This window comes from Nelumbo nucifera, chromosome 2 (assembly GCF_055504915.1).
Source record: "Nelumbo nucifera cultivar China Antique chromosome 2, China Antique-T2T, whole genome shotgun sequence".
Lineage (NCBI taxonomy): Eukaryota > Viridiplantae > Streptophyta > Magnoliopsida > Proteales > Nelumbonaceae > Nelumbo > Nelumbo nucifera.
Window position 1 is genome coordinate 26,649,390 of NC_142650.1, and position 25,681 is coordinate 26,675,070.

The following is a 25,681-nucleotide window of genomic DNA, read 5'->3' on the forward strand; positions in this document are numbered from 1 at the left end:
GTACTACCCTATTGATTATAGGTAATTAATTGTGATAGATGTCCACTATAGGCAGGCACCAATGGTCCAACCCACCCACCGCCCCTGCTTTTGCTTTCTTTTCTTTAGCTGCCTTGCTGAACCGAACATGGGGGAGACGAGACCGGACCGTCCCGCATTCAATAAGACCCTCTTTCCAATACTAGTTTTTGGTTGGCACCTTGAGTAAATGATAAATTCAAATGACACAAATTCCCCCTAAACCGAAAACCGAAATATAAAATAATCGAATAATAAAATCAAATCCAATTGAAAAATTGATTAGACGGAAACTGAAATTTTGATTTGATTTTTCGGTTTTAACCAAATTATGCTCACCCCTAATTGCACTTTCATTTGAGTCCAGAGTGTTGAGACGATTTTGCAACAGGGCCGGTCAGAGCCCAAGTAACAAGGATTTTTTTTTGTTCTTTTGTTTATTTTCATAGGGCTATACAACGGTGGGAAGACCACCCCTTAAGGGCAACCCATGACCCCCCAACCTTGGTGCATGTAGGATTCGATTCCAAGCAAGAGGCTTTACCAACCAACCAGGTGGCACCTTGCACCCTTATACGGGTCACTATTGCCGGACCCAATAACTATAATACAATCCATTCACAAATTAGACCCTAATTTTTCAATCATGATTTTAAAAGACAGAAAATCACCTGGCATTGGTAGTCTAGTAGTTGATATAGGGTTTAGGTCTCAAAGTGTTACAGGTGTATGCCTTTGTCCTTGTGCCTTGTCATCTCATTTTTCATAGGGGGTGCAAGTTTGACAGGTTGAGCCAGGTTAAGCTAAACTCAGGTCACCTAAGAGTTAGACTTAAGCCCAAACCTTAAGCATGATCTTTCCAACCTGAGATCAGCCCGTACTAAAATTTGATGCATTTTAGGTTGGTTTCTAAATCAATTCACATTTGGGTTGGGTTGAGCTCGGACCAGACTTGTATTGTCCAAAGACATGGCTCAACCTGGTGCAAAAATTAAAAGTATTCAAAATTTCGGGCCCATGCCCAGCCTCAACACCGAAATTCCAAATACAGCGTGGGTAAAACTGTCGGATGGGTCGGGCTGGGCTTGGGTTAGGCCTACCGATTTGAAATGAAAATATCCGCTATAACGATCCCATTAGAGCAATATAAAAGATTTCGATCGTAATTCGTAAGGATCATATAATCTGATAGACCATGTGCCACCGCACTTAGCTGCACTATTTTGTTTGTCTTCCCTCCCTCATAAAACGAGGGAAGTGGGTTTTCAGACCATAGAACGAGAAGAGGATTCATCAAAATCTGAGTTAAGAACATCAACCTTTGTAGTTCGTTTATCTTTTAAACACTGATTTGGGTTTAAGAAATTTTGCGAGGACATAGAAATTAGTTTGCTCTTGTTCCTTCCTCCCCTTGTGTTCATGTTTTTTATGCACAATTTTTTTTTTTTTTTTCCCCAGAGCTTGTTACTATTTTTGTTACTGAATATTGATCGTTGATCGCTGAATATTGGCTTTGTTTTTTGAATCTAACTGCAAATATCATCATGGGTTTCAATTGCATTTGGGAACCCCGGTTCCCAATCTACGATGAATCTATTTCTTGTTGTTTAGAAAAGATATGGTTGAATTCTCTTTAGGGTTTTATGAAGTGAGCTCGTCTTCTTCTCAACTCTTATCAACCACTAGAAACAACCGCATTTGGGATGAGGACATTATTCGCTCAAATCCTGTTGAAACTAATATGAGATGATTTCACCTCATTGGTGAATCTTTTCATTGTATGATGCATTTAAATTTTTAGATACAAATCTTCTTCTTTGGGAATCTTGTTTATTGGTTAATGAACATTGTGTGTTTTTTGTTCAATATTACCATTTTGCTTTGTTGTATTGCAACGATGTTCTGTTTTGTGTAATTAATGAAAGAAAAAAGGAGTGGAGGGTGGGTGGTATTCTCTAAGTTGCTAGAGTTTCTAAATTTTAATACCACGGGTCTAGGTTCAAAGTTTTTCTTCATGTAATATCATGTTAATTTTTATCTTAATGACATTTTAACCAAGGTTTCTTAAATCTCACTGTTTACCACTAAGCCATTAAAGGTCCAGCAAAGATTAAAGCAGTTGAACTATCTGTTAACTAGTCTGGTTGATCAAATCATAAATGAAATTATGATATGAAAGAATGAGAAAACATACTATCTCCTCATCTGTGTCTTTCATCAATCCAGTCATGCATTAGAAGAAATATAACATGTTCAAATATCATGCTAAATTTTTCTTTTCTTTTCTTTTTTTTTTTGAGTGAGTAGCCAAATCTGTCCAGGGTGGACAGCAAGGAAGGTACATAAATAAAAAACGGCTAAAAGTTGATCATAAAAATACAAAAAGAATACTATCCAGATTACAATTGGACCCCTGAACCAGGCATTCCCCAAATACACCCTTGACAGTTGACACCAGCTCTAGCTAAACTATCAGCAAGGGAATTATCTAATTTTGGGACCCACTTAGATGAGCAGTTCAGGTTTCTTCCCAGATATTTGGCTTCCCTAACCAGAACTGTGAACTTCTATGTTGATTCTGTTTTAGTGTTGGGCCATGAGATGACTACTTTGCAATCACCATCAACGATCATTGCCATCCAATTCTATAGTGTCAATAGTTTGAGTCATTTTATCACTACCAACAACTCATCCCTCAATGAGTTACCAACATCAACTGCACCTAGGGGTGTTCACGGGTCGGGTTGGGTCGGTTTGAGTCATTTTATTCAACCGACCCGACCTAGTCGGTTTACTTATTGGCTAAACTGAAACCGACCGGCCCTGAAGCAAAACTGACCCAAACATGAAGGGTTGGTTTATCGGTTTAATTGGTTTTTATATATATTTTAAACTAAAATATCTATTTATATTTAAGTTTATTTCTTTTTAGTTTTTATGCAAAATCAAATTATATATTTAAATCAATTAACTTTTTATGCAAAACTGATTTTTTTGTCAATATATATTTAAATTTATACAAAACTGAATTAAATATTGTACCATTGCATTATATTTGTATTGGTTTTACGTTTTTAGTTTTTATCATAAATAAGTATTTTTTTTTCAAAGTTCAAACAAAACACAAATAAAATATATCAACATTTAACATATAGGGTAGGGACTAATTAATAATTACTTAAACATATAGGATCAGTTCGATTTAGTTTTGGTTCTCATGTATAAAAACCGAAACCGAACCGAGTTGTCGGTTTATTTTCTCATACAAACCAAAACCGACCGGTGGTTTTGAAAAACTGACCAACTCGGGTTGGGTCGGGCCGGTTTGACATTTAATGTGAACACCCCTAACTGCACCACAGAAACTTATCTTGATGGTGCCAATCACAACCCTTACTGTACCACCAACCCTTGATTGACCAGGATTACCCATAAAACATTCATCAAAGTTGAACTTAAAGCTTCTAATTTGAGGTGGGTGCCAAGCAATCCTTCTCCATGGGCTTCCCCCTAGAGAGAAGCATCCCAATAGAAAATCACGATTTCCTCTTCCTTTGGTTCATAGGTGTTGATAACTTGGAGATAATCTTCCCAATAGAAAAATCTTGACTTTCGGAACCCAAATGGAATTCCATGGAAAAAGGCAGTGTGAAGCTGGGTTTGGAGAATTTCTAACAATTTGAGGAAACATAATAAACACCAAAAGAACAAGGAGTCCATATTCTCTCATCTTTGCATGAAAAAAGGGATGAACACAAGGTTAATGTAATGGATAAAAATTTGGAGCAAGGAAACCTTCAATCCCTTGAAGGTAGAAAAAGTGGAAATTTGGAGCGAACTAACAATTTTGGATAAAAAAGAATGTAATGGTTAGTTAGATAGAGAAGAAAGAGAAAGGAGGAAGGAAGTGCAAGCCGGATGGGAGGATGTGGTTAGAAGGGAAGAATTTTATTGGAAACAAAAATCTAGATGTCAGTGGCTAAAAGAGGGTGATGGCAATACTCGTTTCATTCACAGATTGGCAAACAGCAGAAGAAGAAAAAACTTTATCTTAGACCTACAAGTTGGAGGCTGTTGGGATAGTTTACTTTCCATTTATGTTTTTATTCTGCTTAGTTAGGGTCTGTTTGTTCTGTTCAAAATATATTTTTTATCACTTTTTTTGTACTTTAACTTCAGCAAGGGCACAAGGGTCTTTTCCCTTTTAATTATGGTCTAATCTGGCGCCACCAGACTTAGTTCTGTTCACCAAACAACTCTCTCTCTCTCTCTCTCTCTCTCTCTCTCTTTCCTTCTACTTGTTTCCTACTGTTCATTCTCTATTGAGATGATATCAGAGTAGTTCTATTGGGTTTGAAAGCAGATTGAACAAGGTTTTTCCTCTTCATCTTGTTGTCTTCTTCAGACTGAGATTAGAAAATCTTACCTACGACTAGTACAAGTTTTCTATTTTTTTTTTATCTCACTTATTTTGGTCGTGTACCAAGAGAAAACTCTATGAAGCAAGTCTGTTGAATGTTGTCAGAAAAATTGTGAGGTTCAGACCTCTTTTCTGTGGATCGTGTGATCCTGTACCTGAGAAGAGGATATTTGTAGCTCACGGATGACTTGTTATTTCCTAGTTTTGGTGTAATTACAATGTTCTAAGGATCTCTCCTGGTGGTTAATGTGCTTAGATAATCTGGAAGATTGGTAGGTTGGAACTGTTAATTTTGTACAGGTCTAAAATCAATCTAAACATACCTTTTTTTTGGAGAATTGGTGCTGGCCTATGTTCAGATTGTGTCCAAACCAAAGTGTGTGCATGTGGACTGCTTCTCTGGTGTGTTTCTAGGACTTTTTTTTGGTGTTAGGAGGGATCCTAAGTTGTGTGTTGAAACTGAATAATGAATTTAACCATGTCCTCTGAGAATTCTACAACTTCTGGGGTTTCAAGAGGTCAAAACGGAATGAGTGGAGGGATGAATATGAGTTACCCCATGGCTGTAATTCCCTTTGATGGACTAAACTACCTTGAATGGTCTAGGGAATTGAACTCTACATTACTATCAGGGGAAATAGGGTATATTAATGGTAAAGTAAAGGAACCAAAGACCGGAAGTACTGAACATGACAGATGGAACTAAGAAAATAGTATGGTAATGTCATGGCTCTTGGTTTTCATGCTACCATAAGTAAGGAAGACTTTACGTAGGTTGAAACAACTTGCGAAATATGGGAGCAAGTGAAATCTACCTATTTGGAGCAGAGGCACTATGCAAAGATATACCAATTGCAAGCTAAATCCTCCACTTGCAAGCAGGGGGAGAGAAGTCTCTTAGTGTACTACTCGAATCTGACATCAATCTGGAAGGAACTAGATCATTATCAAAATGTGAATTGGAAGTGTGATGAAGATGCAAAGGCCTACAAGTCACTTGTCTCATGGCAATGAGTATTTGTTTTTCTTTTAGGGCTGAATCCTACATAGAGTCTATTAGGGTACAAATCTTGGGAAGTAAGGACTTACCTTTAGTTTAGGAAGCTTATGCCTTAATTCATCCTAAAGAGAGTAGAAGAAGTGTGATGAATTATGCAGAGGAGGAGCTGGTTGCACTAGCAGTCTGAAGAGGTACAAAGTCAAATGTCGGAGGCTCTTTTAAGAAGGGTGATTCATAAAAGAGAGTGGATAACAAAGACAAGTTTTGGTGCACTCATTGTCAAAAGCCCAAGCACACTAGAGACACATATTGGGACCTTTTTGGGAAGCCTAAATGGGCTCAGGAATTGAGTAAGAAATCAACATTTGATCAAAGTAAGAAGCCAGCCCAGCAGAATCAGAAAAATATAACTTAGCAAATGTGGCATCTCAAGAGTCTAGTCCCATGGTACCTCAGGAGTAGAACTCTGGTTCTAACCCCAAGGAAGAGATTATCAAATCTTTTTGTGACAATTTGGAATTATATGGTAGGACACTTGGCCAAATGGATTCTGGCCCTACTCTTTCTACCTCCTTTACGTCTATATCAGGTAACATTGCCACTGCTTTCCATATGTCATCTCATACATATGATTCTCCTCGGATAATTGACTCTGGAGCCTTAAATCACATGATTTGTAGGTCAACTTTATTTCAGACATATAACCTGATAAGGTGAGACTAGCTGGTGGATCATTCTCCAGTCTCCACCATAGCCGATCAATGAACCGTTTCCCTTTCTTTCGGACTTACCCTCTCTAATGTGTTGCATGTTCCTAAATTACCTATCAATTTACTTTCCATTAGCAGTATTATTCACTCATTGAATTGTTCAATTACATTCTTTCATTCTTCGTGTGTGTTTCAGGATTTGACCTCAAGGAAGACGATTGGTAGATGAAGTATGGTGGATGGTCTCTACGTGTTGGAGAATAAAGCCGGTCTTGTGGCTACAGATTCCTTAAGTTCATCTAGTGAGAGCCACGCCTATTTATGGCATAGTCGTCTTGGTCATCTTTCCTTTGAGTCATTAAAACATATGTTTCCAAAGTTCTTTAAATCTTTGTTAGTTAGTGAGTTACAGTGTCAGACATGTCAATTGAGCAAACATTGTAGAAGTTCTTTTCCTTCAAGAAATAAAATATTTGAATTTCCATTTCATATTGTTTATTTTGATGTTTGAGACCCTGTTACTCTACTTTCTAAGACTGGATATAAGTATTTCATTACTTTGATTGATGATTACTCTAAATATACTTAGGTTTATCCTAAGCGATTTGGAGATAAAGTGCCAAAGATTGTGAAAGATTTTCAATGCATGTTTTTTACTCAATTCCTGACTGAGATTCATATTTTTCAATCAGACAATGCAAATGAGTACTTCCATAGTGATCTCATAGAGTTCTTTGCTTCGTATCGATCTCTTCATCGAAGCTCTTGTGCTAGGACACCCTAGCAAAATGGTGTCGCTAAAAGAAAGTCGCTATCTTCTTGAAGTGGTTTGTGGCTTATTACTCTATATACATGTTCCGAAATGCCTTTGGATGGATGCTGTTATGTGTGCTGCATATATTATCAACCGTATACCATCTCGGTTATTATAGTATAAAGCCCCACATCAACTGTTGTTTCCTATTCACGGTAAGCTCGATCCTCGTGCCATTCCTTGCATTTTTCTAGGTTATTCTTTATCTCAAAAGGGCTACCGATACTGTGATCTTGCTTCACGCAAGTACTATGTCTCCATGGATGTATCATTCTTTGAGAGTCAACATTTTTTCTCAATCTCTCCTTAGGGGGTGAGTAGGGTTAAGGAGAAACACACCCAAGCTCAATTACCTCCTCTTCTTGGTCCTCCTCCATTTTGTGTCTTCCTTCGCCGCCACAAGAGACAGTAGAGTTCAAGAGCTATGGAACCTAAAACTATGCAACCAACATCATCAGACTCTCAAGAGGTAGATCCTCATCATCAACTAGGTACACTTGTTCCATTGATATGCTTGATCCTCTTGATATTGTCCTATGATCATATCTCACCTTCATATCATGTGTGCTTTTCCTCCATTTATAGTGTTTTTGTTCCTAAGAATATGGTAGAAGCGTATCCAAACCTGAATGGATAGATGCAATGAAGGAAGAAATTAATGCCTTGCACAAAAATGGCACTTGGGAGTTGATAGATCTTCTTGAAGGAAAGGAACAGTAGGATGCAAGTGGGTGTTCACAATGAAGCATGGAGCTGATGGTGTGGTGGAAAGGTACAAAGCCAATTGGTGGCAAAAGGGTTTAAATAGTTATATGGAGTAGACTATGCAGAGACCTTTGCTCTAGTAGCCAAGATGAATTCTATCAGAATCCTCCTTTCACTAGCAGCTAATCTTGACTGGGAACTTCACCAGTTGGACATTAAAAATGCATTCTTGAATGGTGACCTAGAGGAGTTGGTGTATATGACTCAACCTCTAGGTTTTTGTGCCAAAGGTAGTGAGTTGAAGGTGTGTAAGTTAAAAAAAAATCATTATATGGGTTCAAACAATTACATCAGGCCTGGTTTAGTAAGTTTCAATTAACTATACACCAGATGGGGTTCAGACAATGCCAGTCAGATCATACTCTCTTTGTGAAGAAGGGTGAAGGAAAAATTGCAGCTTTAATTGTGTATGTTGATGACATAGTGGTCATTGTGCATTTCACCAGAGACTAGGACATGACACCGACCAATGTTGGCATTTGAAGTATGCAATCCAAAAGCTTATCAATCAAGGCCGATACAACTCTGAGCTAGAGCTACCAGACATGTTGCTACCACACCCGAAAACTTTATTGCATTAAACCTCAACCCACTCATGGGTTTTTGACTATGCAACTTTGTTGATCAATGAAAATTCTCTTTGTATTCATGCTTCTTTTCCAAAGTAATGTACTCGGTTAATCAACGAAATATCTTTTTCATGTCTTTTGCCTTTTCAATAATGGCTTATAAGTGAGTATCAAATCGGGTAATGGTCCATAATAACTAGTATGGGATAAGACCAGGGAGCATTCTTGTCATGATCAAGTGATTGGGACCCAGTCTAACACTTAATGTGTGATCTTAGGAAATAAGGGTGGTCAATTAGGCGATCTAGAACAAGATGTCAAGGGAAGATAAGGCATTTTAACAGTTATGTACCAAGGTCAAGTAATCAATTGTATATCGCAATACAAAAGTCACACATTGCAAGTGCACTTCGTTAGTCAATGCGTACCCTTTTAATTAATCAAAGAAAGGACTAGAGGCCATCTTCGGTCGTTTTATACCTCTCATATACCATTTATCATCCTTAACACCGCTAGTTATTCAGTTGAGATAACTGGGATGCATTATTCAAGGGTTAAAACAAGAGGAGGAAAAGGTAGAATAAGAAAGGTGGAAAATGGGAAGAAGAAAAAAAGGTGAAGAAAAAGAAAATAAAATAGGGGCGATAAGAGCTTATCTGCTTGACATGTGATTCTTTTCATAAGTCACACAATTAAGAAATGATGGGAGGCCATCTTTTGGTTCTTTCCTTTGCCTTTTTTTTGCTTAACCCCCTTTACATTATTAAGTTTCTTAGTCATCCCCTTTAAGCCTTTGTGTTAACCAAATCCTCTCAAATAAACCCTTTCTAGAGGGACGAATGTGGAGAACGCCAATGAAGAATCAAAAAATAGGAAAGCAAAATCATACATTTAGTGGTTGCCATGTGTAGTGGGAAAAGGAAAGGAAAGGAAAGGAAAGAATGTAGTCATCAGATGCAATCAAGTGCCAGAAAAAAAAACAAAAAAGAAAAAAAAAATAGGGGCTACCAAGATCAATCCCAAAATTGGGGCAACCAAGATCAGTAAAAAATTGGGGTAACCAAGATCAATCCCAAAACTAGGGCAACCAAGATCAATAAAAAAAATGGGGCAACCAAGAACAGTAAAAAATGGAGCAACCATGATCAGTAAAAAAATTGGGTAAGCCGAGATTAGTAAAAAAAACTAGGGCGAGTGAGAAAATAGTCGGGTCTTCTCTAAGAAGGACATTCGTCCCTAGTTTCGTTTCACACCACCTATGCATGTTTCATCCTAGGATAAAGTCTTCTTGGATCAAGAAAGAATGTATGAGTATTGATATTGAACGAAATGAAGAGCAAAAGAGGAAATAAGCAATAGGCAAAGAATGGAGGATAAAAGGTGATTCTAAGTCCTAACTATGAACACAAGCATCTGATACCCAGATTAGTTAAATTTTGAGACTCTTTACCATTCATTTCTGAACTCCGTCCTAAACCATGTTTCGTCCTATCTAAGAAGTCCTCCACTCGTGAAAAATTGGCAAAGTGGTACTGGGCACCTTATGGGATGGTGATGGAATAGAGTGCTCCCTAAAGAGTAGGATCAAGCTTTTGCAAAAGAGGAAAAATAAAAAAACAAGGGAAAAGAGGGCATCCCCTTTGAATACACATTTTTCTCAAACTTCCTACTGGCAATCTAAATCTTCCAAGTCACATACTTTGAAAGTTAATTGATTTCTCAATCACTAGATTGTCCCAAGAAAGCCACCAAGTTTAAGCCATGCTAGAGCATTGCAAGGTTCGATTACTCCACTTGTATCAACTTGGGTTAAGCACATCTTTACACAACTCCCATTACTTGCTCAAAATAAAATTTTGACCATGGTCTCGCCATCAAAGTAAACCATGTTTTCTTTATCAAAATTTTTTTGTGTTAAAAAGTATGCAAAATTTGACTTTCTTGAGCTCCCCACTATTAAATCAAATTATGTCTTTCTTCAACTAATAGGGATCCTTTTGTCACTAACATGGAAACCATCATACTCCATTCATCCCTTGCTCCTTGCATTAGGCAATTAAACTTTATGGTATCCGTTGCTTTGTGCAGTCTGTTTCAAGAAATTTACACCTGTAAAATTATCAAATAAATTCATCATACAAATATCTCATCTAAAAACATACATTTTGAAAGTCGTTAACCAAAGTCTTGTCCCGAGCAGTTTACAACCAAAATACTATCGAATAAATCTGCATTTCTCCTCAGTTTAGCTTACACTTGAGAGCCTTTCATCAAAGTCTTGCTTCGAGCAATTTGCATTCGTGCGTTCTCTGCTTCGTGTAGCTCGCTTCGAGCGATTAGCCTTTGTGGCATTCCTTGCTTCGAATAGTTTACAACCATAATGCAATCAAATAAATATGCACATCTTGTTGGTTTAGCTTACATTCTAAGAGTCATTAATCAAAGTCTTTCTTCGAGCAATTTGCCTTCATAGCATTCTCTACTTCGTGCAACTCACTCCGAGCGATTAGCCTTTTGTGGCCTGTCTTGCTTCGAGCAGTTTACAACCATAATGCAATCGAATAAATCTGCACATCTTGTTAGTTTAGCTCATTAGTCAAAGTCTTGCTTCGAGCAATTTGCCTTCATGGCATTCTCTGCTTTGTGCAACTCGCTTCAAGCAATTTGCCTTCATGGCATTCTCTGCTTTGTTAGTCTTCGTGGCATTCCTTGCTTTGTGCAACTTACAACCATAATGCAATCGAATAAACCTGCACATCTTGTTAGTTTAGCTTACATTCTGAAAGTCATTAATCAAAATCTTTCTTCGAGCAATTTGCCTTTGTGGCATTCTTCGCTTTATGCAGCTCATTCGAGCTATTAGCCTTCGTGGCATTCCTTGCTTCAAGCAGTCTACAACCATAATGCAATCGAATAAACCTGCACATCTTGTTAGTTTAGCTTACATTCTAAAAGTCATTAATCAAAGTCTTGTTTTGAGCAATTCGCCTTCGTGGCATTCCTTGCTTCGAGCAATTTACACCTATAATATTATTGAATAAATTTATCACTTACACATCTTTTTAGTTTAGCTTACATTTTGAAAGTCATTAATTAAAGTCTTGCTTCGAGAAATTCGCCTTTGTGGCATTCCTTGCTTCGTGAAGCTCTCTCTTCCCAACTTACCTGGATAGTCTTTTCTTCGGCATTGGAGTCATTACAGGTAAAAAAAGTTTTCCATTTCCCCGTGAGTCCCATCACTCCCTTTTCTATCCAATGATGGGTGGCAGCTCCAGTATTTCAGCCACAAAGTGGGCCACCTTTCGGTGCCCACAGATTGGCGACCCCATTGGGGACAAAGTGAGGATTGTGTAGGTGCCACTTTCCTTCCATTTGTTTTTTTCTTCTCTTTAGTTTGTTTATTTCATTAGAAAAAAAAAACTAGACTATTTTCCTTTTACTCCAATAATTGGGTATTTAGATTGGTTTCAGATTGTGAGTAGGGAGGTAAGGCTACGTGCGGGGGGTCTCCTTAAAGGCTAGGGCAAATGAGGTGATAAAATGATGATCTTGTTATGAGTTGGATCCCTATTTATAGGGAGAGATCCCCAGGTCCTGAAAGGAAGGAGTTAAAAGTGTTTGATTCCCATTAGGAAAGGAAATCTTGGATTCAGTGTCAGTTGTTAGGGAGCACCGTTAGGGTTTCGCCATGTGTCTTATGAGATATCTCAGGGACGAGCTTTCCTTTCGTCTAAGGATTCTCATAATACATGTTTGCTACTTCCTTTCGTGAGCCTCTTAGACTAACGTGGCGTGGGTGACGTCACTACTTATCTCATGTGTCCTCTCTAATCCTATGAGGTGTTCCGTCACACGCGTTATTAGTGATGCACGCGCTTCTTTTACTTGTTTCTGACCTGCGATGAGCTTGAGCTCATCGCATTTGTGTGATGGCTTTAAACTCATCTCAAGTCTATGCGGGTCTTGAGTTCATCGCAGCTCATTTCGGGTCATGAGCTCATCGCATGTCTATGCGGGTTCCGGGCTCATCGCGGATGTACGCCGGGTTATGAACTCATCACAAGCGTTCATGTGGTATTGGTTTAGTACCTTCTATTCTCTCATGGTCTATGCGACTATCATACACCTACACAGATTGAATCTTGATTTTAGTTTTTCTATTTAAGTCGCCCTTTGCAAATTTCTGGCTGGGCTTAGTTTGGGACAAATTGACTTGTTAACCATTTAAGTGGATTGTTTGAGACTCATGTATACAACTTATGGATGAATTCTTTTTAGGACTGAATGTGTAGACTGCATGAAACCATTGGATTAGGTAGGAGTCCCTTGTCATAATAAACATGTTCCGTTGTGCATGCTAAAATACTATACTCTGTTTAAGTAACAGTCCTAATGGATCTTAGCTTGGATTTTGGATTTACAAGAATGCCATGATATCTCATGACTCTTTAACCAAGGTAGTGAAGGCTGCATAAATTAAACCTCCCTTTTACCCCTTGAAGCCTGTTCCCATATTTTGTATTTTTAGCATAACAAGTTAAGATTGCTTTTTGGCTATTAATAAAAGTTTTTGAGAGCTTTACACTATTTCTACTTAGCCTTTCTTTTTGGAATTTCTCTCTCTCTCTCTCTCTCTTTTTTTGCATAATCATCGCATGAATGGGCTTAGATTTGAATAATAGAATATTATTGTCTGTGTTCTGAATTCTCAGAAAAAATGATCTTCTTGGCTTAGTGCTTATTGTTTTGATCTGATATGCTTGGACACAAGGAATTAATCTCTTTGTTGTTTGGCTGACTTAAGCCTTATTGTTGGAAGCCTAGTAAAATAGGGACTGGCATAACAGCCCTAGCAAGATTCTTGGAAGTCTGTGGTACAGAAATCAGTCACTTTGTCTTTACTGAATTCTCAGTCACTTTGTCTTTACAGAAATCAGCTCAACGTGGATTAGATTTGAGTTTCTAACAGTAGTGCTTGATATGTTTTGTGGTGACTCTTGCTTGAATGACTCTTGTGTTGAATGGTGGTCTTGGAGTTGATTGATGATGTGAGGAAGAACCTTCGGAGCTTAGGGGATGGAGTGGAATAATGGATGCATATGGAAGTGATTTTCTTTTTTTTTTGTGCAAGTGACCTTTCCCTTGAACCACCCCAGCCCCCTTCTCACTACTGTAACTTATAGCAGTAAACCAGCCCATGAGCCTACCTCCTTAGAACCCCCCAACTGCTGCAATTCATTGTAGTAAACCAGTCCCAAGAATACCTCTCCCAATCCTCCCAACTGCTGCAATTTGCAGCAGAAAACCTACACCAAGTGACCAAACCAACTCTGAAATCGCTACTAGGAACCACCATGTCTGCTGCAATTTGTTGTGGTTTTACAGAAGAGAACTAACCCTCCAACTGCTGCAATTTTCTGCAGAAAACCAGAAACCAACATAAAACTTACCCCAAAATACTCCCTTTAAACCCTGTCTGCTGAAATTTACAGCAGTAAACCACACCTGAACCCACTCCCTTCACCCCATCCAAATGCTGCAATTTGCAGCAGAAAACTAAGCACTGAACCAGTCCCAAAAACTATCCCCTCTAACCTCTCTAGCTGCTACAATTTACAGCATGTGGGCCAGCCCTGAACCCACTCCATGTATCCCATACAATTGCTGCAATTTGCAGCAGAAGACCAGCATAAAAACAGCCCCAAAACCACTTCCTTCAACCCTTCTATTTGCTGTGTTTTTACAGCAGAAGGCCAGCCTTGAACCCACTCCCTTTACCCCATCCAACTGCTGCGATTTGCAGCAGAAAGCCAGCAACCAACCAGTCCCAAAATCACCACCATAGATGCCTTCTCACTGTTGTGATTACAGCAGCAGTAATTTACCCAAACCCACTGCCTTTACCCCATCCAACTGCGGTAATTTGCAGCAGAAAGCCAGGAACCAACCAGTCCCGAAATCACCACCATAGATCCCTCCTCACTGCTGTGATTACAGCAGAGTAATTTACCCCAAACCCACTTCCCTTAATCCCCCATCTGCTGCAATTCACATCAGTAAACTAGATCTTAACACACTCTCTGCTCCCCATCCAACTGCTGTAATTTACAGCAGAAAACCAAACACCCAATCAGTAATCCAGGCCTGAACCCAACCCAACCTAACTAAACCTAGATGAACCCATCCGTACTCAATCCCGCCTATTTAAGCTTGCTTGAACCCAACCAAACTTAGTCCCAACCTAGGCTGAACCTAGCTAAACTTAGCATAGCTGAAGCCAACCCAACTTAGTTAAACCTAGATAAGCTAGCTGAACCCAATCCAACTAGTGTAAACTTGCCTAAAACCAGTCCAACCTGTTTAAACTTGCCCGAACCAAACCCAGTCTAGCTGAACCTATTTAAACCCTGCTGAACCCAATCCAACCTATTCAAACTAGGCAAAATCTAGTCTCAACCATAGCTGAACCCAGCCTAGTCTGTCGAACCTGGCTGAACCTCATCACCTACTCATGTCAAGTCCTCCCAAATCTAAACGATCCACTCTGACTAAAATCCATCAGAGTTGAACCCGACCTATCAGACATGATTGAACCCAGTCCTATGCAACTCAAACCAGTTAGAAGCTAACCTGACCTATTGGAATACAACTAAACCTGGATCCACCCAACCTGTCCTAACTAAAACCGAGCTCAACCACCTTAGCTGAACCCAATACAACTTAACCCAACCATAGCTGAATCCAACCTAACCTAAGTGAACTTGGATGGACCCAACTGAACCCAATCCAACCTATTTAAACTTGCCCGAACCCAATCCAATTTAATCCAACCATAGGTAAACCTAATCTAACCCAGCTAAACCCGATTCAACCCATCTAAGCTTACCTAAACCTAGGCCCAACTTAACCTAACCCAACCTAGCTAAACCCAGTCCAACCCATCTAACTTACCTAAACCTATACCCAACCCAACCTAAGGGCTGGCCACTTTTGCATCAAGAAATAGGTAAGCCCTCTCAAGTAAAATCAGTGTTCTTCATTTTCCTAAGGGCTGGCAGATTGGCCTTTCACGTTTGTACTCTTGCCTTCCTATGTGGGCATCTGATCCCAAGAGAGGTGTGAAAGGGGGGAAACCCCAGTACCACCCCCACTCATTGGGCTTTGGTTTGAGGAGGGCAGAGTTCAGGTGGTTGAAATCCCAATCCTTTTTATTTTTTAATTTTTGTTTTGTGTCCGGCCAAGCATGTGTCTAAGCATAGGAGGGAGTGGGGAACCCTCCTGGTTTGAGACAAGCTGAGAAGATTGGTGAATTTGAACCCTCTCTATTTATCTTGGCATCTTGTAGATAGCATTGGATAGCTTAATTCTTAGACTTTGGTCCTAACTCTCTATCCTACAATTGTTTTTGTCTTGTTACAATTATGTTTTGATTTATTAGACATTAAATTTTAATTAGTTTCATTATGCAAGGTTCCATTCATGTGTTTGTTGTTTTATGAGGCAAGCTTGAGCTGTCATTGCAAGAAGAGTGCCAATAACCAATTGGGTTGCTCTTTGATCTAGAAGTCCTTAAAAAAATATTGTTTTTAGTTGTAATGAAATGGACAACCCTTAACTGCTGAAATGTTAAGAGTACCAATAACCATTTAACTGCTGAAATGTTCTTGAGCGTTAGTTTTTTATTTTTTCTCTTTTCTGTTTTGTTTTTCTCTTGTAGTAAAGTGGATATCTGATTCAAGGGCCCACTATCTTATTTATTCTCGGTATCATCTCTTACTTGGACTGTTAATGGCTCTCAACTGTTATAATAAGTGATTTTTTATTTTTCAGATTATCAATACACTACCTTAGAACAATTTTCAGATTACAAAACATTCTTGAATATTCAGATTCTATTAGTGGCTAGGTTGTTAGGTTTGGGAGCGAATCATGTGCCTTACAAGAATAAGAAATAGTTTTTTGTGTACGGTATAGGAACTGTTAATGGCTTTCAACTCCTGTATCGAATGGGATCAATTTCCACTCTCATGTAAAAATTGACTAGTACCTTTTCCTTCTCTTTTTTGGTAGTTAATCCCAACATGCTTTTAGCCCATACTCTTGTATATAATGTTTCATCATAATTTGTTTTTTATTCCCTTGCACTTTTTCGTGTTAAAATACAAACTCCACTAATTAGCCATTTACCCTCTTCATTATCGTGAGAATGGCACCCACATTGAAAAGAGAGAGGGGTGCCTAACCCCTTCCCTCTCTCTTCCCAACTTACCTGGATAATCTTTTCTTCGACATTGATTTACAGGTAAAAAAAAGTTTTCCTTTTCCCCGGGAGTCCCATCACTCCCTTTTCTATCCAATGATGGGTGGCAACTCTTGTAATTCAGCCACAAAGTGGGCCACCTTCCGGTGCCCACACCTGGAGAAGTAAGAAGCAAAGTGTGGTGGATAGGTCCAGTGCTGAAGCAGAATATAGAGCTATGTCTCATGGAGTTGCTGAAATCATGTGGATAAAACACCTGTTAGGTGAACTGGGTTTTGTGGTGGACAAGCATTTTATTAGAGAAAAAACATGGGAGTGAAGTGTGCACTCCAAATATCAGCTTAGAAGAACAACTTGCAGACATTTTCACCAAGGGCCTTCATCATGTGTGACATAATAGTTTGTGTGACAAGTAATCATGATTGACATCTATGTCCCAACTTGAGGAGGAGTGTTGGAATAGTTTACTTTACATTTATGTTTTTATTTTTCTTAGTTTGGGTCAGTTTGTTCTGTTTAAAATAGTTTTTTATCAATGTTTATGTACTTTAACTACGTTAGGGGCACAAGGGTCTTTTCCCTTTTAATTATAGTTGCACTATATATAATATTATAGTTTGGCACCGCTAGACTTAGTTCTATTTGCCAAACAACTCTCTCTCTTTCCTTCTTCTTCTTGTTTCCTACTATTATTTCTTTGTTAAGAACCATCTAATTTCAGACCAGGACCTCATAGTCTCGGAGGTTGTTTCCTATTTCAAAGAGCTCTACTCGTCTGACAGGGTCTGGAGACCTAGCCTAACAGTTTGGGAAGGATCAAAATTATCTCAAGAAAGTAGAACCTGGCTGGAGAGGGAGTTCAGTGTGGAAGAAATAAAAGCTGCAATTTTTACTTTAGATGAGGATAAGGCCCCATACCCTGATGGGTTTTCCTTGGCTTTTCATCATGAATGCTGAGATATATAGTGAAAGGGGATTTGCCAGAAGTGTTTGAGGATTTTTACAGTTCAGCCATCATCAATAAGGGTACCAATTCCACCTTTGTCAAGCTCATCCCCAAGAAGATCAGTTCTTTAGGGGTGAGAGATTTTTGACCAATCAGCCTCTTGGGTAAACTTTATAAGATCATATCTAAGGTTTTGGCAAATTGGCTGAAAAGAATTATCAGCGAGGTAGTTGCTTCCACTCAAAGTGCTTTTATTAAAGGGAGACAGATTGTTGATGGTGTGTTGGTAGCAAATGAGATAGTGGAAGATAGAAAAAACAAGGCCAAAAAGGGGTGGTCTGTAAAATTGACATTGAAAAAGCTTATGATAGGCTGGATTGGAATTGCCTATGAAGGATCTTAGAGCTGAAAGGTTTTGGTAGCACTTGGATTAATTGGATGAAGGGTTGCATCAGATCAGCTAGGTTCTCCATCCTAATCAATGGGAAGCCCAAAGACTTCTTTAAGGCTTCAAGTAGATTGAGACAAGGATGCCCTCTCTCCCCTTACTGTTCACAGTTGTGGCTGATATTCTTGATGCCTTTATGTCTAAGGCAGTAAATCTAGACTGTTCTAAAGGCTTTATGGTGGGGTGAGATAATATCCACATCACTCATCTTCAATATGCTGATGGCACAATCTTCTTTGTAGAGGGTAAGAGAGAATATATCCACAATCTCAAAAGCATCCTCAAGTGCTTCGAAACAGTGACAGGGCTGAAAATCTGGAGAAGAACAGCATCATTGGTATGCACATCTCTCAACAAGAGTTGGCAAAGCTTCAAAGGACGTTGGGTTGTAGATAGAAACTTGGCCAATCAATTATTTAGGAGTCCCTTTCGGTAGAAATCCTAGATCTGATGTCTTCTGGCAACTTCTCATTGAGAAAAGTGAAAGAAGGCTGGAAGTCTGGAAAAGCAATTACATTTTCTAAAGGGGGTAGGTTCACCCTAATCAAAGCAGCTCTCTTTGACCTCCCAACATACGTCCTTTCAGGATTTAAAATCCCAGTCCGAGTTAGGAAGCACTTAGAAAAATGCAGCGTAACTTCCTATGGGATGGTCTTGATGGAGGGGGAGAAAAAAGAAATCACTTGGTCAAATGGGAAACAGTGTGTAAACCAAAGAAAGGAGGCTTGGGGCTTGGGGCTTGGGGCTTGGGCACATCATAGATAGAAACAGGTCCCTTCTCGGAAAGTGGATTTGGAGATTTAAGACAGAACAAAGTGCACTTTGGACAGCAGTGCTTTAGAGTAAATATGGAGAAAATCATTTGGAAAGGGGTAGCTGACGCAGAACGGAAATGAAACACGTGAGAGAAGCTTCAAAGAAAAGAGCAGAAGTCGAATTTTAGGAAGAAGAATTATTCACTAAACAATTAAGAGAAAATTGATAACAAGAGAACTCCCTTAGCCTTCCCCTAGCTACTCTTTATATAGGCATACACCCTTATGTCTCCTAATTCTAATATGAAAACACTCCTTAATAGAATCCTACTAAAACTCCTTAAAAAATAAAATCCTAATATAAGAAAACACTCCAAAAATAGAATCCTACTAAAATCCTTCAAAAGGAAAGCCCTAATTGAATATAAATTTGAAATAATGCTATCTTGGTAAAAATGAACTAAGATGGAAACTCTGAGATGGCGCCAACTTGGTAAAAACGTATTAAGATAGAATTCCTGTGGTGATGCTATATCGGTAAGTATTTACTAAGCTGGGTTGGTGGCGTCATTTCTGCTTCTTATGTGTCTTGGAATGGTCCCAACTTGCGTAGAACTTATCGGCCTTCTCCTATACTGCATTATCCTCTTCCCCTATATGTACTAAGATGGGCCTTTGAAAACCAACTTTGTAAATGTTTACTCAGTTGGTCTGAATCCCGTACTGCATCAGTAGCACTCCATTGATTCCAAACTACTCACTTGCTAACCCTTGGAAAGGTATTTTTACTACCCAAAATACTTTCGCCTCCTTCATTAGATACAGATTGGATAGTGGAAATAAAATAAAATTTTGGACTGACCTCTGGTGGGGAAACAATCCCCTATCAGTTTCCTTCCCTTCCCTGTCTTCCTTAGTAAGAGATAAAAATTCTCTGGTCTCCCCAACCATCCTTTTGGCAAACAACCAAGTTTCTTATAATTTTAACTTCCATAGAGACTTAAGAGAATCGGAAGTCTCAGACATTTCACGACTCTTCTCCTTGATCTCAGAAGTCTTCCTCACCCCCTCATCTCAAGATAAGCTAATTTGGTAACTCACTCCCTCAGGCCAGTTCACCCCCAATTCCTACTTTCAACCCTTCCCCCCCAACCTTCCCAGACAAGGATTTGGCTCTCCTTTGTTCCCCCCAAAGTTGCTTTCTTTGTCTGGGAGGCAGCCTGTGGCAAGCTGAATACCTGTGACATCCTACAAAAGAAATCTTTGGGAAAAAGATATGTTTCCCCCCCATGTTTTTTTCATGTGCTTTGAGAATGGAGAGTTAATTGGCCACTTATAATCAACTGCAGCTTTGCCAGAATTCTCTGGCAATTTTTCTGGATGCACTTCTAGGTGGAAACTACAACTGGACTCCTCCAAACTCAGTCACTGATTTTGTTACCCAGTGGACCAATCCAAAGATGGGGAAAAGAGTATAACTCTTTTGGAAAGCAGTAATTCATGCTGTGATGTGGGGAATCTGGGAAAAAAGGAATAGAAGAATCTTTGAAGACAATTTCTCCTTGGATAGTGTTCGTGAGAAGATCTTATCAAAATTATTTTCTTGGATGCTGGTCCACCAGCTCTTCGAAGGGGTGAACAAAGGGGAGCTACAAAGAAACTGGCTGCAAATCCTGTTTACTTCCCCTTCCTCTCCATCTGTTCCGAATCTTCCCCCCAAGAAGGGACAATAAGGGACTGTAATTACTTGCTGTAGTTTGATGGCAGTTTTAGAAAGTTGTTGCAGCCTTCATCAGCTGCTGGAAAAGGGGGTACTGTGAGAAACTCTACAGGAGATATTTTATGGCAGAAGCTGAAGTCCGATATCTTCTAGAAGGTTTAAGAATTGCTAAGAACAATCATTTCAGTCCATTAGTAGTAGGAGACTCAAGAATTACTATCAAGTGGGCAAAAGATTTGGATGAGGGTCCTTGGAAGCTAGCTCACCTCCTTGCAGAAATTCACAAGCTTTCTTCTTTGCTGAACTGCTCCTTTAGATGGATTCCCCGGGAGATCAATAGAACTGCAGATGCCTTAGCAAAGCAAGGGTTGGGAAGGGATTTCTTGTATAGTGCTAACTCTTTGCTATCTTTAGTTTGATACAGGCTTTTCTTTTTGTGCTTTTTGGCCTGTTTGTACATCTCTTATGTACATCCCCCCCCCCCCCCCCCCATTTTTTGTTTACAAGTTATCTTCTTTTCAAAAAAATAAGTCTAAAAGATCATTCATTTCCCAACCAGCCAAACCTCTCCTAATTCTAAAGTTCTATGTGTATGGGGTGTTGGGTCAGGCACTGTAAGGGTCTGCCTGAAAGACGGTAGATGACCAGGAGAGAGTGGCTGTTGACATTTGTAAAGGGCTGCAGAGAGAGGTTTCAGATGTCAGATCTGAGATTTGAGAGTGAATTCAGGGTGGACAAAGTGTCTCTGGGGGTAGGAGGCACTTACAAGGACTGATGCAGTATGTATGGGAGGGAAAAAGGTGTGGATCCCCTTGGGGGACCCCTGTTTATAGCTTTTCTGGAGGTCTTTTCCCTTCTAGAAAGTTCCTTTCTTGAGTTTGTTACAAAGCTATCCAATCTGCGTTATCTGGATCATTTGGGGTGTCTCCACTTGCCACGTGTCCATGCTGTTACCTCGATATGATAAAGTATGATGGGGTTAAGTGTCAATTTGCATGTGTACAATGGACATGCTAGGTGAGAGTTCTTTCAGGAAGCTTAATGCGATGACATGATATGATGTGCATAGTTCCCATTACATCCCAATCTTCGTGTTGCGATTAGTTGGATTTGTGTTGTTATGCCATTGTCCCATTGCATTGCTAGTGGTATGCAATGACTAATTGTGTGGTCTTACACCATGAGATGTTGCCATTTCCAAAGGTGGCTAATTTAGCTTTTTTTTTTTGCAAAGAGAGGTTATATGAACAAGGATAAGCAAAATAAAGATGAAAGTCTCTCCACAATAGTCTTCCTGACAATTTCCTGAATTTCACCCATTAGAGTTCAAACCATGAATCCATTTAGGTATTTAATTCCACAAAGAATTGTTCTCAATGGGAAACCTTCATAACTAATTTCCCAAACCCCTCTCCTTACTGTTTGTTGCGTTCTTCGAATTTAACAGATGACTTCTTCCCAAAGGAAGCCCCTAATGATTTTTATCCCAATTTTCTTTATCACTTTGGCCGGTGCTGTAAACTGGGAGGGTTATAGAATGTAGATTTGATGAGAGTAATATCATGTTAAGTTTTAGGTAAAAGAGCATAAAAGGTAAATACTTTTTAGGCTAAAAAATGGTCGTCTTCACATGCTCAAAGTTTTTGGTGTGTGGATAATGACCTTTTCACTACTGGATTTGGAAGCTGCACAGTAGATACTCATTGGTTTTATTTGCTTTTAAAAAGCATGCATTATACACTAGTTATCATTGTGCTATTGTTTCCATAAATGTGTTGTCTGTTTCTTTATTTCCATCTGGTGATAATATTTATTATTTTCAGTATCTGGACATGATAACTGATAGATCAATGAATTTTATCTTCAGCAGTCATGAAGGTAAGGGCATCTGTGAAGAAGCTGTGTGAGTTCTGTCGGACTGTTAAACGTCGTGGAAGAGTGTACGTGTTATGCACAGCCAATCCCAAGCATAAGCAACGGCAGGGAATATCAACATTTGCATACGAAGGCTCAGTACCATCTCTGTATGTATCTACCTATTATCTCTTTGATTTCAAGGTTGGAAGTAGAACCATTACTATTTATAGTGCAATATTCTTGTTCCTCTCTCTCTGGGTCCTTCCTTTAGTTGCTGGGTTACCTTTAACTAACTGTAACTTTAAGTGAATCATCATCATCATGCCTTATTCCAACTATATGGGGTTGGCTACATGAATCCTGTTTCACCAATCCATTCTATTTAAAGCCATATCCACTGTTAAATTATTAGTGCTTAAATCATTTCTTATTACTTCTACCCATGCCCTTTTTGGCCTATCCTGAGCTCTTCTAGCCCCTTCATGTGTAACAAATTACTTCTTCTAACTGGCACAATTGGTCGTCTTTTATTCATGTGCCCAAACCATCTTAGTCTATTCTCTCTCATTTTATCACCTATTGGAGCTACTCGTAGGTTCCCAAGGATAACTTTACTCATGTTCCTATTCTTTCTAGTTTTCCACTCATCCATCTTAGATTTGCATTTCTGCCACATTCATTTTCTGAACATGTTTTGTAACTGCCCATCCCAACACTCTGCTCCATACAACATAGCTGGCCTCGCAACTGTTTTATAGAATTTTCCTTTTATATAAATTTATCAGAAACTGCATCATGATGCTTGGCATGGAGAAGACAGACCTAATCTCCCTATTTATTTTCTTTTTTCTTACAAGATGATTTAAGGGGTGTTTGCCAATATGCATGATTTTTTCAATGCAAAAAACAACTGCCACATCAGCTAAAGCAATATGATTTTGCTGATGTGGGAGTTCTTTTTTAGCTTTCAGAGACAAAATTATACATATTAGTGAAACAGAATGAATGGCTAAACATGATTTATGTAGCTGACCCCATATAGTTGGAACAAGGCATAGATGATGATGATGAAACAAAATCTTACATATTAGTGAATACCTCATTCGTCTGATTGTTTTTCTATTTAGTGCTTGATCATGCGTCCATGCTTTGTGGAATTGAGTTCCAAATTCCCAACTCTGCAGCCATAAAATGAATGACTTGTTTTAGATTGTTGATGAGGCTGAGATCCTCATTGGGGTTTGGATGGTTGGGTATTATAAGCACCTCTACAGTTGATAGCAAAGATACAATTCTCAAATTATGGCTTGGTTATTCTTATGGACAATATGGTTGTTTCTTTACCAGGGTGTCTCTGTATGTGAACCATGGATATGAAATAATCTTTTGATTTAGAAACTTGTTTATTGTGGGGATTTGATACAGGTCCTCTGAGATGAGTACCAAGCAAGAGATTTGTCGGAGTAACAGCTCATCAGTAGGTTTGGCAGCTCTGCTTCACAAAAAGCAATTCCCATCGCTAATTTTTGGCTGGAGGGCTAGTCTGGCTTCTCTTCTGCCAAAACAGGAAAACTAATCAATAACCAATTCAGGTCATGCTGGAATCTTGTCTATTGTAATATGATCCGGTTCCTTGGATATAGTCACCCTTTGGGTGAGCCAACATGTTTCTTTATTGACTTTGTTCCACAGTTATTTCTTTTGTTCAAGGTACAATGATGCTATTAAATTATTGGTAGGATGCAATTATTTCCCAGGAGGATCAATGTGGAATTTGTGCCATTTTTGCTGATATGTTGTTGAAACCATTGCCCAAGTTCCCATTTTAAGAGTTTGTATGATTGAGTTGTCATGGGTCCACTGAAGTTGTTAACTTGTTTATAAACATTCGTGATAACACTTTGGCCATCGCTGGGTTGAGTCAGGTCCGGGTCAGAGTAGACCCATTCTTGAACTCATAAAAAAGGATAAATTGTTGAAACCTCCCCTAAAGTTTCTGGTTGTTGTTGAAATCTCCCTTAAAGTTTTGATAATTGCAATCACCTTCCCTGGACTTTGTGATGTAGTTGCAAGTAGACTCTTTTTGTTAAAATCCTCTAAAAGGAGGCGTGTAAGTGTCCATGCCCATGCAGTTACTTTTCACCAAAATGTTTATTTTTCAATTTTTTTTTTCATATGAATCACTAGCCCAAACCCTTCCAATCTCTTTCTCCAAATTGATTTATTTTTCAATTTTTCCCTTTATATCAAATTCTCAAAAGTAAAGCTGCAATTTTAAATTCTTTTTTTATTGCTATTGCTTTTCTGTAGAAACCAATCTCAATGGTAATTGCATGGGTATTTTGGACATTTCCATGTCTCTTGTTAATGGATTCTAACAAAGGGGGTTTACTTGCAATTATGTTAGAAAGTTCAGGGGCTGATTGCAATGACCAAACTTTAGGGGAGGCTTCAGCAACGGTCAGAAACTTCATGAGAGATTTCAGCAATTTACCACTTCAGGTGTCTCGCTAGAGCTGCCAATTGGGTTCTGGTTCTGTGGTTTGTGTCCCGATTAATAATTGGGTCTTGAACGTTTTCTCGCTGTTCTGAAATAATTAAGACCTGAATCAATTATATAGTTAATAATATATAAAGATCTCCTAGTTTTTCTTCTAATTTTTCTCATAATTTATATTTAAAAGGATAAATTTGATAAGCATTATATAGGATATTAAAAAACACGTTTTATCAACATATAAATAGTCTATCATTTACTGTTATTTTTATCAAGCTTATATTATCAAAAATAAAGATGCAACTATCCTGATTAATAATTGGTCCAGTTATGGGTCTATTTTATAGAACTGATTAAGAATCGGTTTGGGACTGGTCCACCCTGTCCTAAATCAGACGGGACCCATTGACAACTTTATATCCCGGCCCATTTCCTCAAACCTAGTTGACGCCAATAAGCAAACAGAAAGCAGTCAAACATAAACTGCCTACCCACAATAAATAAAATAAATAAAAATAAAATAAAAGGCAAAGAAGAAGACAGAAGAAAGAAAGCATAGGTGATATCACAGCTCCAAATAATGCTGCTATTTTGTAGAGAAATCATTGCTTCAAAGAAACCTAAACACGTAGGCCATGAAAATAAAAGTCTGATCTACCAAATCTACCTTCCTTCTTTTGTTTCAGCTCTTCTTGTCCTTCTCAATCTCTCTCTCTCTCTCTCTTTCTTTCTTTTTCTTTCTGATCTACCAAATCTACCACTTTCGTAATCCTGTCATCTCCTCTCCTACTCTCCATTACAATCAACCATGGAACCCCACTTGGAAAACATTGAAACAAATTGCATCCAACTAAATGATCTGGGCCGTTCATTTGCTCACTAGTGCACACGGCCCATATCTC

The 25,681-nt window shown here is 38.8% G+C and overlaps 1 protein-coding gene across 8 annotated transcripts; it reads left to right on the forward strand.

Annotated features, from left to right (window-relative positions):
- Positions 1-1,188: 1,188 nt before the first annotated feature.
- LOC104595390 (uncharacterized) lies at positions 1,189-24,074 on the forward strand. Of its 8 annotated transcripts, none has more exons than XM_010256103.3 (4): positions 1,189-1,322; positions 6,345-6,450; positions 22,293-22,449; positions 23,708-24,074. In XM_010256103.3, the coding sequence occupies exons 2-4, from the start codon at positions 6,381-6,383 to the stop codon at positions 23,856-23,858; spliced, it is 378 nt and encodes a 125-aa protein (XP_010254405.1). In that variant the 5' UTR covers positions 1,189-1,322; positions 6,345-6,380; the 3' UTR covers positions 23,859-24,074. The 8 variants fall into 8 exon arrangements, with proteins under 8 accessions (XP_010254405.1, XP_010254406.1, XP_088754520.1 ...); XM_010256104.3 differs by having other exon boundaries at positions 22,296-22,449; XM_010256107.3 differs by lacking the exon at positions 6,345-6,450 and adding an exon at positions 16,014-16,059 and having other exon boundaries at positions 1,304-1,322.
- Positions 24,075-25,681: the final 1,607 nt, after the last annotated feature.